At 41.3% G+C, this 12,151-nt stretch overlaps 1 protein-coding gene across 3 annotated transcripts in view; it reads right to left on the bottom strand.

Moving 5' to 3' along the window:
- Positions 1 to 329: 329 nt before the first annotated feature.
- Positions 330 to 12,151, bottom strand: part of SLC31A1 (solute carrier family 31 member 1) — a 45,348-nt gene continuing 33,526 nt past the window's right edge. For 2 of the 3 annotated variants that reach the window (XM_045296621.1, XM_004712530.3), the window contains 4 exons: positions 8,037 to 8,168; positions 7,242 to 7,314; positions 4,880 to 5,048; positions 330 to 3,642 (listed from right to left, as the gene is read on the bottom strand). In XM_045296621.1, the coding sequence (XP_045152556.1) occupies positions 3,441 to 3,642; positions 4,880 to 5,048; positions 7,242 to 7,314; positions 8,037 to 8,135 (543 nt within the window). In that variant the 5' untranslated portion in view covers positions 8,136 to 8,168 and the 3' untranslated portion in view covers positions 330 to 3,440. Of the gene's footprint in view, positions 3,643 to 4,879; positions 5,049 to 7,241; positions 7,315 to 8,036; positions 8,169 to 11,510; positions 11,743 to 12,151 lie in introns of those variants that run through there. The other variant, XM_045296622.1, reaches the window with a different exon arrangement.

The raw sequence follows: 12,151 nt of genomic DNA, 5'->3' as shown, positions 1-12,151 counted from the left end.
GAGTCTTATTATCTTTTTAAATCAGTTTCCTGAACTTTTAACACCCCCCCCCTCGTCTACTGCTCCCAATTCAATTAAGTGCAATTATTGCCTGTTCTATAAATGTGGAAACTGAAGCTCAAGGATTATTAAAATAACTCGCCTGAGGTCACCCTGCTTTTCAATGCTGGAGCCAGGGTTTTAATCCAAGTGTGTGCCACTCACCCCCTCCATGCTCACCGTGCTGGACGATGGGAGACCCGAGGCGCAGCCCGAGGCCAGACACCAGACTATGGAGACTACGCGAGACTACTTCTGGGCTCACTCCAGGTAGACAGACTTGCACAGACTCACAAAATCAAAATCTTTATTTTGTTCTTTTGTACATGACACTGTTAAAACATTCCTACTAAAGCAACACTGCTCTCCAGGAGCTTACAATCTAAAAATGTCAACATTGATTGTAGACCCAGTGATTAAGGCATTAAATGAAATGCAGACTTGGTATTTTTAGATGTATCTTCTGGAAGCAACAGCTGGAGGACAGGATCAAAAACAAGTGACATCAGAGTGTACCCCTTGCTGCCCCCTTGAGGCTAGACCCAAGACCACGACCTGAAAAGGAATCCCAGATAACCCTACCACGGTAGTGAAGAAACCTTAATCTCTAGCCCCCTGGTGGACACAGTCAAGATTCCATTTGTGGGCAAAGTGTGGAGCTGGGTGTTCCTCCATCAGACTGGAGACAGCACCAAAAAGTCATACCTTTTGACTGGTAGGGATGGTACCAGGTAGCCCTTAGCACACAGAACTTCAGTGGGGCAACTGCTCCTTGAAGCACGGTGGTTAGGGTCTCTAGCAGATTTTAGGGCTTTTGAATCGTATCCATATCCAGTGCATAGCAATAGCCCAAGTATCTGCAGGGTTAGGCAAATGTCAGACTAGAATGAGCTATGGAAAGGAAGTCACAGAAGGAAAGGGAAAATGACCGCACTACAAGGGGCCAAAGAAACGTGGATGTCGTCTCTTCATAGCTGAGCACAGGGAAGGAGGAAACGAATTTGGGTTTAGAAGAAATCAGGCATCAAACTCCAATTGAACAAGGATTCAAAAATGAAAATTAATGAGATAATTTTAGTCCAAGAGCCCAGGAAGGATGGAATCAAGTTTTAACTATTTTCTCCATGGTTTTTGCCCTTTGGCAACCTAGTCTAAAAATCTCTGGAATTGAGGATTTTCATGAGATTCTATCTTGACTACTCCAAGACCTATCCCAAACTATTTTTGTTAATTCCAAATACATAGAAAGCACTTAAGTCTCCACTGGCCTTGATTGTTCTTCCTGACAAGGGCCCTGTCCAGAACACCAGGGTCACTGCTAAACATTGATTGTTTATTTGTCATGGTTTTATTACTCCTTGGCACCTGAGACAATAGCAGGCTATTTATACTTAGTGTTGGACTCTGTCATTCATGCTGCTCAAGTGTCAGCACCGTAAGGATGGAATAGGAAAAAAGCAAAGCTCTAAATGTTGGCTCATGGATTTTGACCTCGATTGTCACCTCATAACCCTTTCTTAGTTCAAAGCCAGAAAAGCATGTCTTCCTCACTCTCCAATATTTAACTGGCACCCACAGAGGAAGTATAAACTTCAAAACCACATCAGACGTCAACATGCTTTGTCTCCTCTGCCAGAGGCAAAGCGGGGTCTAGCACCGAGGAGGGTGGGATTTCATAGACAGCCCTGGGAGAGTCACTTTACAGAGGTAGTTGGGCCTGGGAATAAGACTGCAGGTTAGACTAGCAAGCTAAGATAAAAATCCAACAGTGATTTTTCATTAAAGGGAGGTTTGGGCCACCTGTGATCTAACTAAGCTCCCAAGAACACTTACTAGAGATGGTCACGTCGTGGAGGATGAGGCGCTGCCTGGTGTGGACATAGGTAATTGGGGGGTAAGGAAAACCTGGCCATCAGCAGACCACACCCTGAGCCACTCCAAAGGGAAAGGATGAGCTTTTGTCCTTCTGACCCATGACTGGCTGATGACGTTGCAGGGCAAAGGTGTAGCTTAACCTTCAAGCTACTTCCACGAAATTGCAGTTTTAAAAGTAAAGATGTGATCTAACAGTGACTGACTGTAGGCTATGGCTACACACACATGCTCTGGCACACATACACACAGCTGGAGCTGAACAGTGTTCATGGAATGATTAAGTATTTAACTAGCAGAATTTAATATATGAGTTAAGTCTGGAGAAACCACCTACTGATCAACAATTCAAATGGCTGTGCCCCAAACCAGTTCACCCACCTGTTGCCTCTACCAGAATTTAAGTCAGGGCTCAAAACAGGTCATTCTCATCTATCTCTTGCTGAAAAGTTGTATTTGCACCACCCCCTTTGTACAGAATCAGAAACTACATTTTAACAAGCGCTCCAGGTTGAGTCTTCTGTATACATTCTTGGCAGGAAGTCAGACCAGTATCAACTGGTTCAAAGTCCTGGTTGAAAGCAGAGATTCTCTTAAGTGTGATCCCATGAATATCACCTGGGACTTATCTGACATACCCATTTGGGGCTCCAGAGCGAAGGCCCAGCAGCCATTGTCTTAACAAGCCCTCCCGGAGCTTCTGGTACATGTCAGAGTTGGAAACCCACTGGTTTGAAGGCAGAGGCATGAGAACCGTCCATGGGAAAAGTTAGATTAAAATGATTTGCTCCCTTCAGCTGTGACAAAACAAGGTACCAAGTCAAAGTTAAACACTGATAAGTTTTATTTTAAAATATCGATTTCTACTTTCTCAAATGTATTGTCTTAAAAAAATTGTACTTGGCAAGTTCATTCTAATCAAAAGTGTTCAGTGGGTTCACAGCTGATGAGTCAGCGGCCCGGGAATGCACAAACCGCATTCAGTCAAACCACCCCTCTGCGTGCCGCACCGCACACACCCAGGGAAAGGCACAATGTATTTCCCAGTCATTCGGTCCCCAAACTGGCACGTGTTTTCTAATGTTCACCTTGGGCAAAAATTTTCCTCAGATGCAATCAATCCTGGTTGAAATTAATATCTTTTTCTATTACCTAGAACAAAAAATGACCAACTTCACATATTGTCTGTTAAAAAAACCCCAAGTGACTAAAAAGGAATCAGGAGATCATGTCACTGAATATACAGCTACCTGGATTAGTCAAGAACATCTAACTTGGATCTAAGATGATGGGGGAGGAGAGGGCACCTCATGGGTGGCTTCTCAAGAGAAATAGGAATCTCAGCTTATTAGCAAAGAAGTCTGGGGAGTTACCACTTTAACTGAGACAATAATCTAAACCTGTTGAGCAAGTGTGTTTGTGTGTGTAAGGAGACAAGGAGCGAAGGGGTGTCTGGGGTTGGAATTGTGTCTTCCAAGCTCAACCTGCTTTCCATTGCAATCAGTAAGGCCACACCCTGGAGTCCTCGGTCAATGGCAGTGCTCAGTGATGTCCACTACTACTGCCTTCTTCCAGCTGAAGAGAAAATAACCTGTGCCGGCCCCCGCTGCCACAGCGATGCACAGGTACCCGTTGTAGGTCATGAAGATGAGCATGAGGAAGTAGCTGATGACCACCTGGATGATGTGCAGCACTGTTTGCAGGAGGTGAGGGAAGCTCAGCATCTGCTGCCTGCAGAGGTAATAGGGATACAACAATCAGGGGCCCAGAGTATGCGGCACTCTGCAATCAGGAGAAGGGAACAGTTGCAGTCATGAGTGAAGGCTGAAAAGGACTCCCTAAGAGGCGCCTGAGCAACTCATAGGAAAATGAATCTTGTTTCTTGTTCGGGCCCTGGCAATGAACCATGATGGAGCTGTCCGGTTCATAAGCGCCACTGGGATGTGGTTATATGCCATAGGAAGACCCCTTTGGGGATTAGGAGGAGTGAGAGGAAGAGGAACCCCCTAAGTGAAAGCACTAGTAGACCCTCCCACAATTATTTGCCTGAACATTTACAGGCCTTCCATCTTTGCAAAGCTTACATTCTACAAAAATGGAAATAGAATTGAGTGATGGGTGGTGGTAGGAATTAGGAGACCTGGCTTCTTAGTTGCTCTGTTGCGTCAAGCAAGTCACAACTTATTTGGCTTATAAGCTCATCAGTACAATGGGAAACAATAATCAAGTAACACCTGTTAAAGACAGAGGCTGTGTAAGATGGAAACCTGTCAGGGAAAAAAACCCTCAAAATATTTTCCACAAAAGCCAGCGATAGAAAAATGGTAGAGAAAAAAGAAGGAAAAGAAAAATGGTAATACACTCTGCTAAAGGCAGAAAACTCAAGTTCCAGAAACAAGGCGGCTCTATCAAGCGCTGGCTCTTACAGGTTTGCCACGGTTTGCTGGGAAGCGGGTTGGTTCACGGACTTCCTGAAGTGCCATCTAGTTTTAAAACCTACATTCTATCAAATTGAATCTCAAAAAGAATTTGCCCTCTGTGGGAAACCTCAGTTGTTAACTCAAATGGTTTCTTAGAGCAGAAACATTAGTACAGTCTTAGAAACAAAATAAGTACAGGTTTTTGTTGACAGGAACACTTGTATTCTGCCATTTTTCTGTATTCTGACTGAATTTCTTAACTTGTTCATTATTATTTTGGCAAATACTTAAACGCATATTCCTTATTTCTTCCAAAGTCACCAACATTTACAATTCAGAACAAACACTGATGTTTGCAAAAAGGTTTCTATAATTTCCCCTTGGCCTGTTCAAGACCCACAACCCGAAAACTCCAAAGACAATTTGATCAAGGTCACAGAGAAGTGTTAACTCAAGATGAAGGTTGCTGCTAGTTAAAGTTAGCTGCTTTGCTGCTTAGCTAATCCAGCCCTCCAGAACTTCCACCCGTCCCTGTCACATCTTCTTACCCAACAGTTTTGTGTGTCTCCATTAGGATGGTCCCGTTTGGCCCTGGGACAGGCATGGAATTGTAGCGGATGCTGACTTGGGACTTTCGCAACAAGCTCTCTCGGGCTATCTTGAGTCCTTCATAAAACATTGCTAGTAAAAACACTGCCACAAAAGCTCCAGCCATTTCTGAGAAGGAAGGAAAAGATGATGGTATCGTCAAACGTGCACAAATGATCAGCCAGTGAGCGATCTGCGCTAAAAAGGCAACCCAGAAAAAGTGCCACTCTCAGACCCTGAATAATCCACTCTGGCCTCTCCACTTGACCAGGTGGGAGGAAAGCAACTAAATGGTTGTAGTGGAAAATGTTGCCTTTGCTGAAAAACACACGCTTACTTCTTGGTTACGATGCAAACAATTTGAACAAAAATAATCTTCAGGTGTGGCTGTTTGGTGACAAAATGTAGACTATAAAAACGGTGAGAGAATAATTTATTTTTTAAGGGCTGATTGCATTTCTTGAATAGGCATCTATGTCTTTCACACTGTGTTAGTAATACTATAAATGTATTCTAACTCGACACAATGGGTGATTGGATGAATTGTGATAAGAGCTGTAAGAGTCCCCAATAAAAGTATTTTTTAAAAAGTAACAAACAAACAAAAAAAACCCAACCAAAAAAATAACACAAACTGGAGCTTAGGGTAACAACAATAGGGCATAGACTAACTTCAGGAGCTTGGAACTCTGGGTTTCTTTCATATTCTATCTGTGCAACCTTAAATAAATGAATTAAAACCAAAAAAAGAAAAAAATGTACTCTAACTGCTAATCTAACACACTAACAACTACATTTTTCCTTTCTTCCCGACACAAACGGATTTTGGGCATCCAAAGATACAGCCAGTACCTAAAGCAGTCCAAGCAACTATTTAAAAAAAAATCATTTTATTGGGGGCTCTTAAAACTCTTATCACAATACATATATACATACATACATACATACATACATACATACATGCACATTTGTACATATGTTGCCATCATCATTTTCAAGCATTTTCCCCCTCCCTCACCCTTCCTCCCTCATGAACCCTTGATAATTTATAAATTTATAATCCCCCCCCTCCCCATGTCTTACACCAACTGCTGTCTCCCTTCACCCACTTTTCTGTTGTCCATCACCCTAGGAAGGGGTTATATGTAGTCACTGTGTTCGATTTCCCCTTTATCCCCCCAACTTCCTCTTCCCCTCCTGGTATCTCTATTCGCATTATTGGTCCTGAGGGGTTTATCTGTCCTGGATTCCCTGTGTTTCCAGCTCTTATCTGTAGCAGTGTACATGCTCTGGTCTAGTCAGATTTGTAAAGTAGAATTGAGGTCCTGATAATGGTGAGAAAGAAGCATTAAAGAACTAGAGGAAAGTTGTAAGTTTCATTGGCGCTATGCTGCACCCTGACTAGCTCATCTCTTCCTTGTGACCCTTCTGTAAGGGAATGTCTAGTTGTCTACAGATGGGCTTTGGGTCTTCACGCCCCCCTCATTCACATTGATATGATTTTTGTTCTGGGTCTTTGATGCCTGATACCTGATCCCATCAACACCTCATGATCACACAGGCTGGTGTGCTTCTTCCATGTGCGCTTTGTTGCTTCTCAGCTAGATGGCCGCTTGTTTATCTTCAAGCCTTTTAGACTCCAGATGCTATATCCAAGCAAGTATTGAGCGTGTGTGATTTACATTTAAAACAAGTCACTGTTATGGACTCAAAAATGTGGGTAATCAGCTACCTTAAAACTAGGAATGACATCAAAAAGGATGCAGACCATAGTTTGGTACACCAGAAAGAGTACTGGGCCAGGGAGGCCTAGAAGGTATGCCTCCTTGTCCTAACTTGGACACACAACTCTGTGTGACAGGTGGCAAGTCACCATAATAGTCATTTCACCTGTAAATGAGAGGGTTTATTGGATCAGTATTTGTCTACGGTATGTATCTACAGAATGCTTCTGCCATTTGAATTGGACTGTTGTCTCATGTCTAGGACCAATACTTTATCAAATAAGGAAACATTCTGGGAAAGGATGAAAGGACATGGATTGCAAAACATGTCTAGCTGGTATATCTCAAATTACTTTTCAGACTACAAAATAGATTGCTATTTGTACCAGAAGACCAGGTGTATCAGAAGACCAAAATAAACTTTATGTATTCTCACCTTCTAGGTAGGAAATAGGGGGAAAGTTATGCATCGTAACCATATTGCTTCAGTATTTCGGGCAGAAAGAGGTGCTGGCTGTCCAGACTCTGCCTGTAGTGCTTTGTAAGACTCTCCCCATCTCTCATTTGACTGTCACCTCCACACACGGTGCTTACTCACCTCCAGCTGTCTTGATCACCAAACCAGAAAACAATAGTTCCACATCCTTAATGCCAAAGTAGAAAGTCATAGGCTGTCAGAAAAATCAAAACAAGCCAATTGTTGATGACTGCAGATCCCAAAGGAGAATTTCCAGGCCCAAAGTTCAGAACATACAAAAGTAGCATGTCTAGTTAACAAGTTAAGAGAAGACCTTCATGGAGGGAAGGCTTCGTCCCTCCTTTGGTACTATAACTTCAGAAATGAAGCAAAAGCATCCTCCTTTGTCGCCACCTTTTGTCTTTCATCCCTTTTCTACACAAAGCATAAACCCCAAACAAAGCAAGCAAACAAACAAAAGACCTCACTGGCATTGAGTCGATTCCCTCCCATGACAATCCCACAGGGCAGAGAAGCATTGCCCTCGTGGGTCTCAGTGACTGTAAATCGATGTGGGAGTCAAATCCCTTATCTTTCTCCTGAGGAGCAACTGGTAGCTTCAAATGGCTGTCCCTGAGGTTAGCATTCGATGTGGAACTACCACACGAGCAAGGCTCCTCCAACGCATAAAGGCTAAAGCTGCATGGAGAAATGGTTCAATCTGAAAGAAAGCACTGTCACTATGGGAAAGAAACCCAGAAATCTTGGTTCTGTAACGAATTTGCCACATGATCTTGTCCTTAGATTTTCTTTAAGGTTATTAAACTGACCTCAAAGATAACAAATGACTCCCAGTATTATAATTCTACTATTTCTTTCCAAGTAGGGATTCCAGGGGGTAGGAAAGGCCCAGTTTGGCTCTCCTGTCTCACTTACCATACTCATCATGTGACCATCCCCCCCGCTGTGGGAGTGCGCGGTTGCCGTGGTCGGGTGATGGTGAGGAGGTGCCACGCTGTGATGGGAATGATTCATTGTTTCTAGGAAAGGTTGATTCAGCAGAAGATCCTTTTAAGAAAAAGCAATTGCATGCAAAGAAAAAAATTATTTAAAAAAGGAGTAGAAATTGTATATAATAATTAAAAAGATGTACAATCTTGTTTCTTGATAAATACTTTGCAGGTCTACATGGAATTTCATTCAGCGAATGAATGAATGCTGCCCTAACACCTTGACTAGGATTATTTTTCCTAATCTACAGAGGGCAATGGAAGTAATTTGTGCTAAAAGGGATTACATGGGGAGGTTATGGCTGCAGGGACCATGCACTTAAACTGTTTGTTATTCTGCAGAATTGTTCTTTTCACAGACATACCCAATATGTGTTCAAGTTCAAATATGAGATAAGGGGAAGAAAAGTGGCTCCTTTGTGTTTGCTGGAAGCAGATAATTTGTAATAATGTACAAATCAATGTTACTTATAACATTTAAATACTCAAAGGCTATTTTAATCATAAATGTCAGTAGATAAAAAGCAAGTACTTCAGATAATTTACCTAATTGGATGACTTATGTTTAATCAGGATATCCAGAATGCATTTTCACAGATAACACAAACAGATTTTAGCTAATTCAGATTTGAAGAAAGGTCTATTGCTGCCTTAGGCAAGTACTGTGCTGAGAAGTTAGATACAATTTCAATCTTAGCAAGACATTAGCGTTAAAAACACAGAACACAACATATAAATTGGATATTCTAATTAAATTATGTCTAGACAAGGGAACATTTCGTTTTGTATCTTTACTGCCACATGACTGCTTTATTGCAAAAACCAATCTACTAGAGACAAGAGGAGGAACTTCCGTAGCTCTGCAAGGGGACTAAGGGTGGGAGTGGTGGAGTTGGTGAAGTCTCCTGGTGGGTTCCTTAACCACAATTTGCCGAGGAAAGAGTAGCATCAGACTTTCCAAGTCACGGGTCCCTCCCTACTCTAGGTAACCCAAGTGGTTTATACTTGACTGCCAACGCAAAGGTTGGTAGTTCCAACCGACCAGCGAGACCATTCACGATAGGTCTGGTGATCTGCATCTATTAAGATTACAACCAAGCCAATCCTGTGGAACAGTTTACTCTGTAGTTGGAACTGTAGTTTACATGAGTTGGAACTGACACAACAGCAACTACCAATAAGCAGTTCAACAATGAGTGGGACTAAAGAGGTACTATGTGGGGGAGAGAAACGATAAACAAGTAAACCAAACTATTTCATGGTGTGATTAGTGCTGTGAATGAACTGCTCAGGGTTACATGAGCGCATCTGATCAAGGGAACACCTCCACAGGAGGTGGACAGGAGATATATTTTCAGGGAGTCGTGTGTCTACTTCAAAAGTACAAATATTTAGGTTACAACCATTTATTCTCTCTTACATCCCATCCCAGGATTCTGACAGCAGGTTAAGAAACAAGTTCCTTTCCCTGAGGTGTTCTCTCCCCAACTATCATGACCCCAGTGCTGCTTCTCAATTCAGACTAGACCAGAGCATGGACACAGGTATAGATAGAGATGGGGGCTCATGACACATGGAATCCAGGAACAGGAGTGGGAATAGTGATACCAGAAAGGTAGGGGAAAGAACAACCGAAAACATTAGGGGGGGGGGAACATGGGGGAATGGAGACAGCGGTTGGCACAAGATATGAAAATAATAGTAATTTATAATCTACCAAGGGCTTAAGAGGGGGTGAGGGGTAAAAAGAGGAGCTGATACCAAGGGCTCAAAAGAAAGTAAATGTCTAGAAAAGAATGAAGGCAACATATGTACTGATGCAATCGATGTAGGGATTGTAACAAGCGTTATGAGTCCCCAACAAAATGATCTTTTAATAAAAACAAATTAGAAAAAAAACAAGAAACAAGTTCTTATTTCCATAAGTCATATAAAGTTTGACTTTGAATTTTTATAATCTTTACACCAAACACAATATTACTTTTTAATAAGTTTGATAATCTTATATTATTAACACCATTGTCATAAAGGTACTAGCTGGAAGTACAAAGAGATAATATGATCTTTGTCTACAAACTTTTAATAATAAACACTAAAAAACAGACTACACTAAAAATTACCAACAAAACAAGAGGACACAACAGGTGTCAATGATTGAATAAATGGTAAACGGGCAGCAGTTTCCTGATTATGAAACAAAAAAACACCCCCCCAAAACTATGGCAGGACAGAGAGGTCACAGGGATCTAGCTGAGGAGACACATATTATGATTCTGAACCAGGCAAACGAAGTGAAACAAGAACGGAAAGAAAGGATGTTGCTGGTCTTTTCCTAACCACACAGACTATTACATCCTCATAAAGAGATTAAAGTTAAAGTCACAGATTTTATTTTCTCCCCTATGAGGCTGGAAAATGATTACAGCATAAGGAAACCATAATGGGTAATTTCATTCTCTATTATTCACATGGCTTGTGGCAATCGATTCAGTGATTATTTGCTGAGTACCTTCTGGTACAAGATATTGAAGAAAATAAAGATGAATCCAACAGGAGCTCCAACGCTAGGAGCCAAAAGGGAAAATGAATAGTTATAATTTTAACTTTGCAGCATACGATGCCAAAAAAAGGATTGAGTTAAAAAATTGTATTCCTGATGAACCTCTGTGTATTCTTCCCACTAATACCAAACTCTACCAGTGAGTCCATCCCGACTCATAGTGACTCCATAGGCCAGAGCTGCCGAAAGTGTCCAAGGCTGTGAATCTGAATGGAAGCCGAATGCCCTATTACCTCCTGCAGAGAGAGTGAGGGACTCGAACTGCTGATCTTTTGGATAGTAACTAAGCAAGTTAACCACTGAGTCCTAGTTGTTCAAGTACAACATTATTCTTTAGTGAGAGAGAGGCAGTGACAATCAGTGACCTGATCTCTTCAGACACATCCGTGACCAGATATTTATGTTCACATTTCAAAATACTTCTCAAAGTATACACTAGTTTTGAAATGTAATCTTTGCAGGATACATTTCACATTTACTAGGAAAAGGGACAGAAATAAGATCTACTTACTTTCATATGAGAGTGAAATTATGCAAAGATATGAAATGGTAAATAGAGTAGGAGGGTACAGGATCAGGAGGAGGAAATGAATATACACTGTAGGCATGAGATCGAAACAAACCCTGATGATTCCTTATGCTAACAGCCTTATTCTAAGAAAACTTCCACGGAAATGTATAAAACTCAAAGTATATCAACATAGGAAGAACTTAGAAATTAATTTTTAAAATATCTTTTCAATATATACTACATATATATATATATATCTAGATAATTCATTCTTCTAAAGCCACCAAACACACCCCACCTATCATCTCTAGAACAGAACTTTTACTTACAGGACGCAAACCGGCAATTATGATTCCTTTAATAGCTTTAATCTAAAAGACGCAACCTCAGCTTCTTCCAGAATGAAAATGAGTACTGACGAGTAAGACAAAGTCCAGGAGCTTGGCAAATCATCTGCGCGCTCAGCTTGGCCGAAGAAAATGTTTTCATCTCATCGTTACCTAGAACTGGGTTGTGCTGTCTGTGGTGTATGAAATTTCCTCTAAACCCAGTTGTCAACTTTATCTACCTGCTCTCCAAGAACTGATTTCTCTCATTTAGCTCCACCCCAACTGTCTCTTTCTATGTACTGGGTTCAAGGTCCACATAGTAGCTGGACTGTCCTCTTAGAGACTCAAGTTTCTTGTTGCATAAGCACTTACAATGAATGGGGTTTGTAGAAGAGTTAGGTAACATCTTAGCAAAATCTAAGACTCACTGGCTTTCTAGTTTTAGTACAATGGAAGCATAAAGGTCCGTTCCAGACTAAAACTGGTCTTGCTTTTAACCTCTTTCGTTTTCTTATCTCTATTCTTCCATCCCATCAAATTTATAGACTATATATATAAAAAGAGTATTAACAAAAAATGTGAATATATAACTCACAGAACTATGAAGCAGACAAAAAGTCCTTAGGAATCATAGCTTTTTA

Source organism: Echinops telfairi, unplaced genomic scaffold (genome assembly GCF_000313985.2).
Source record: "Echinops telfairi isolate 266 unplaced genomic scaffold, ASM31398v2 ScPeMD7_7410;HRSCAF=8448, whole genome shotgun sequence".
Classification (NCBI taxonomy): Eukaryota; Metazoa; Chordata; class Mammalia; order Afrosoricida; family Tenrecidae; genus Echinops; species Echinops telfairi.
Note: the sequence above shows the minus strand (reverse complement) of the source record. Positions and strands in the feature narration are given on the sequence as shown.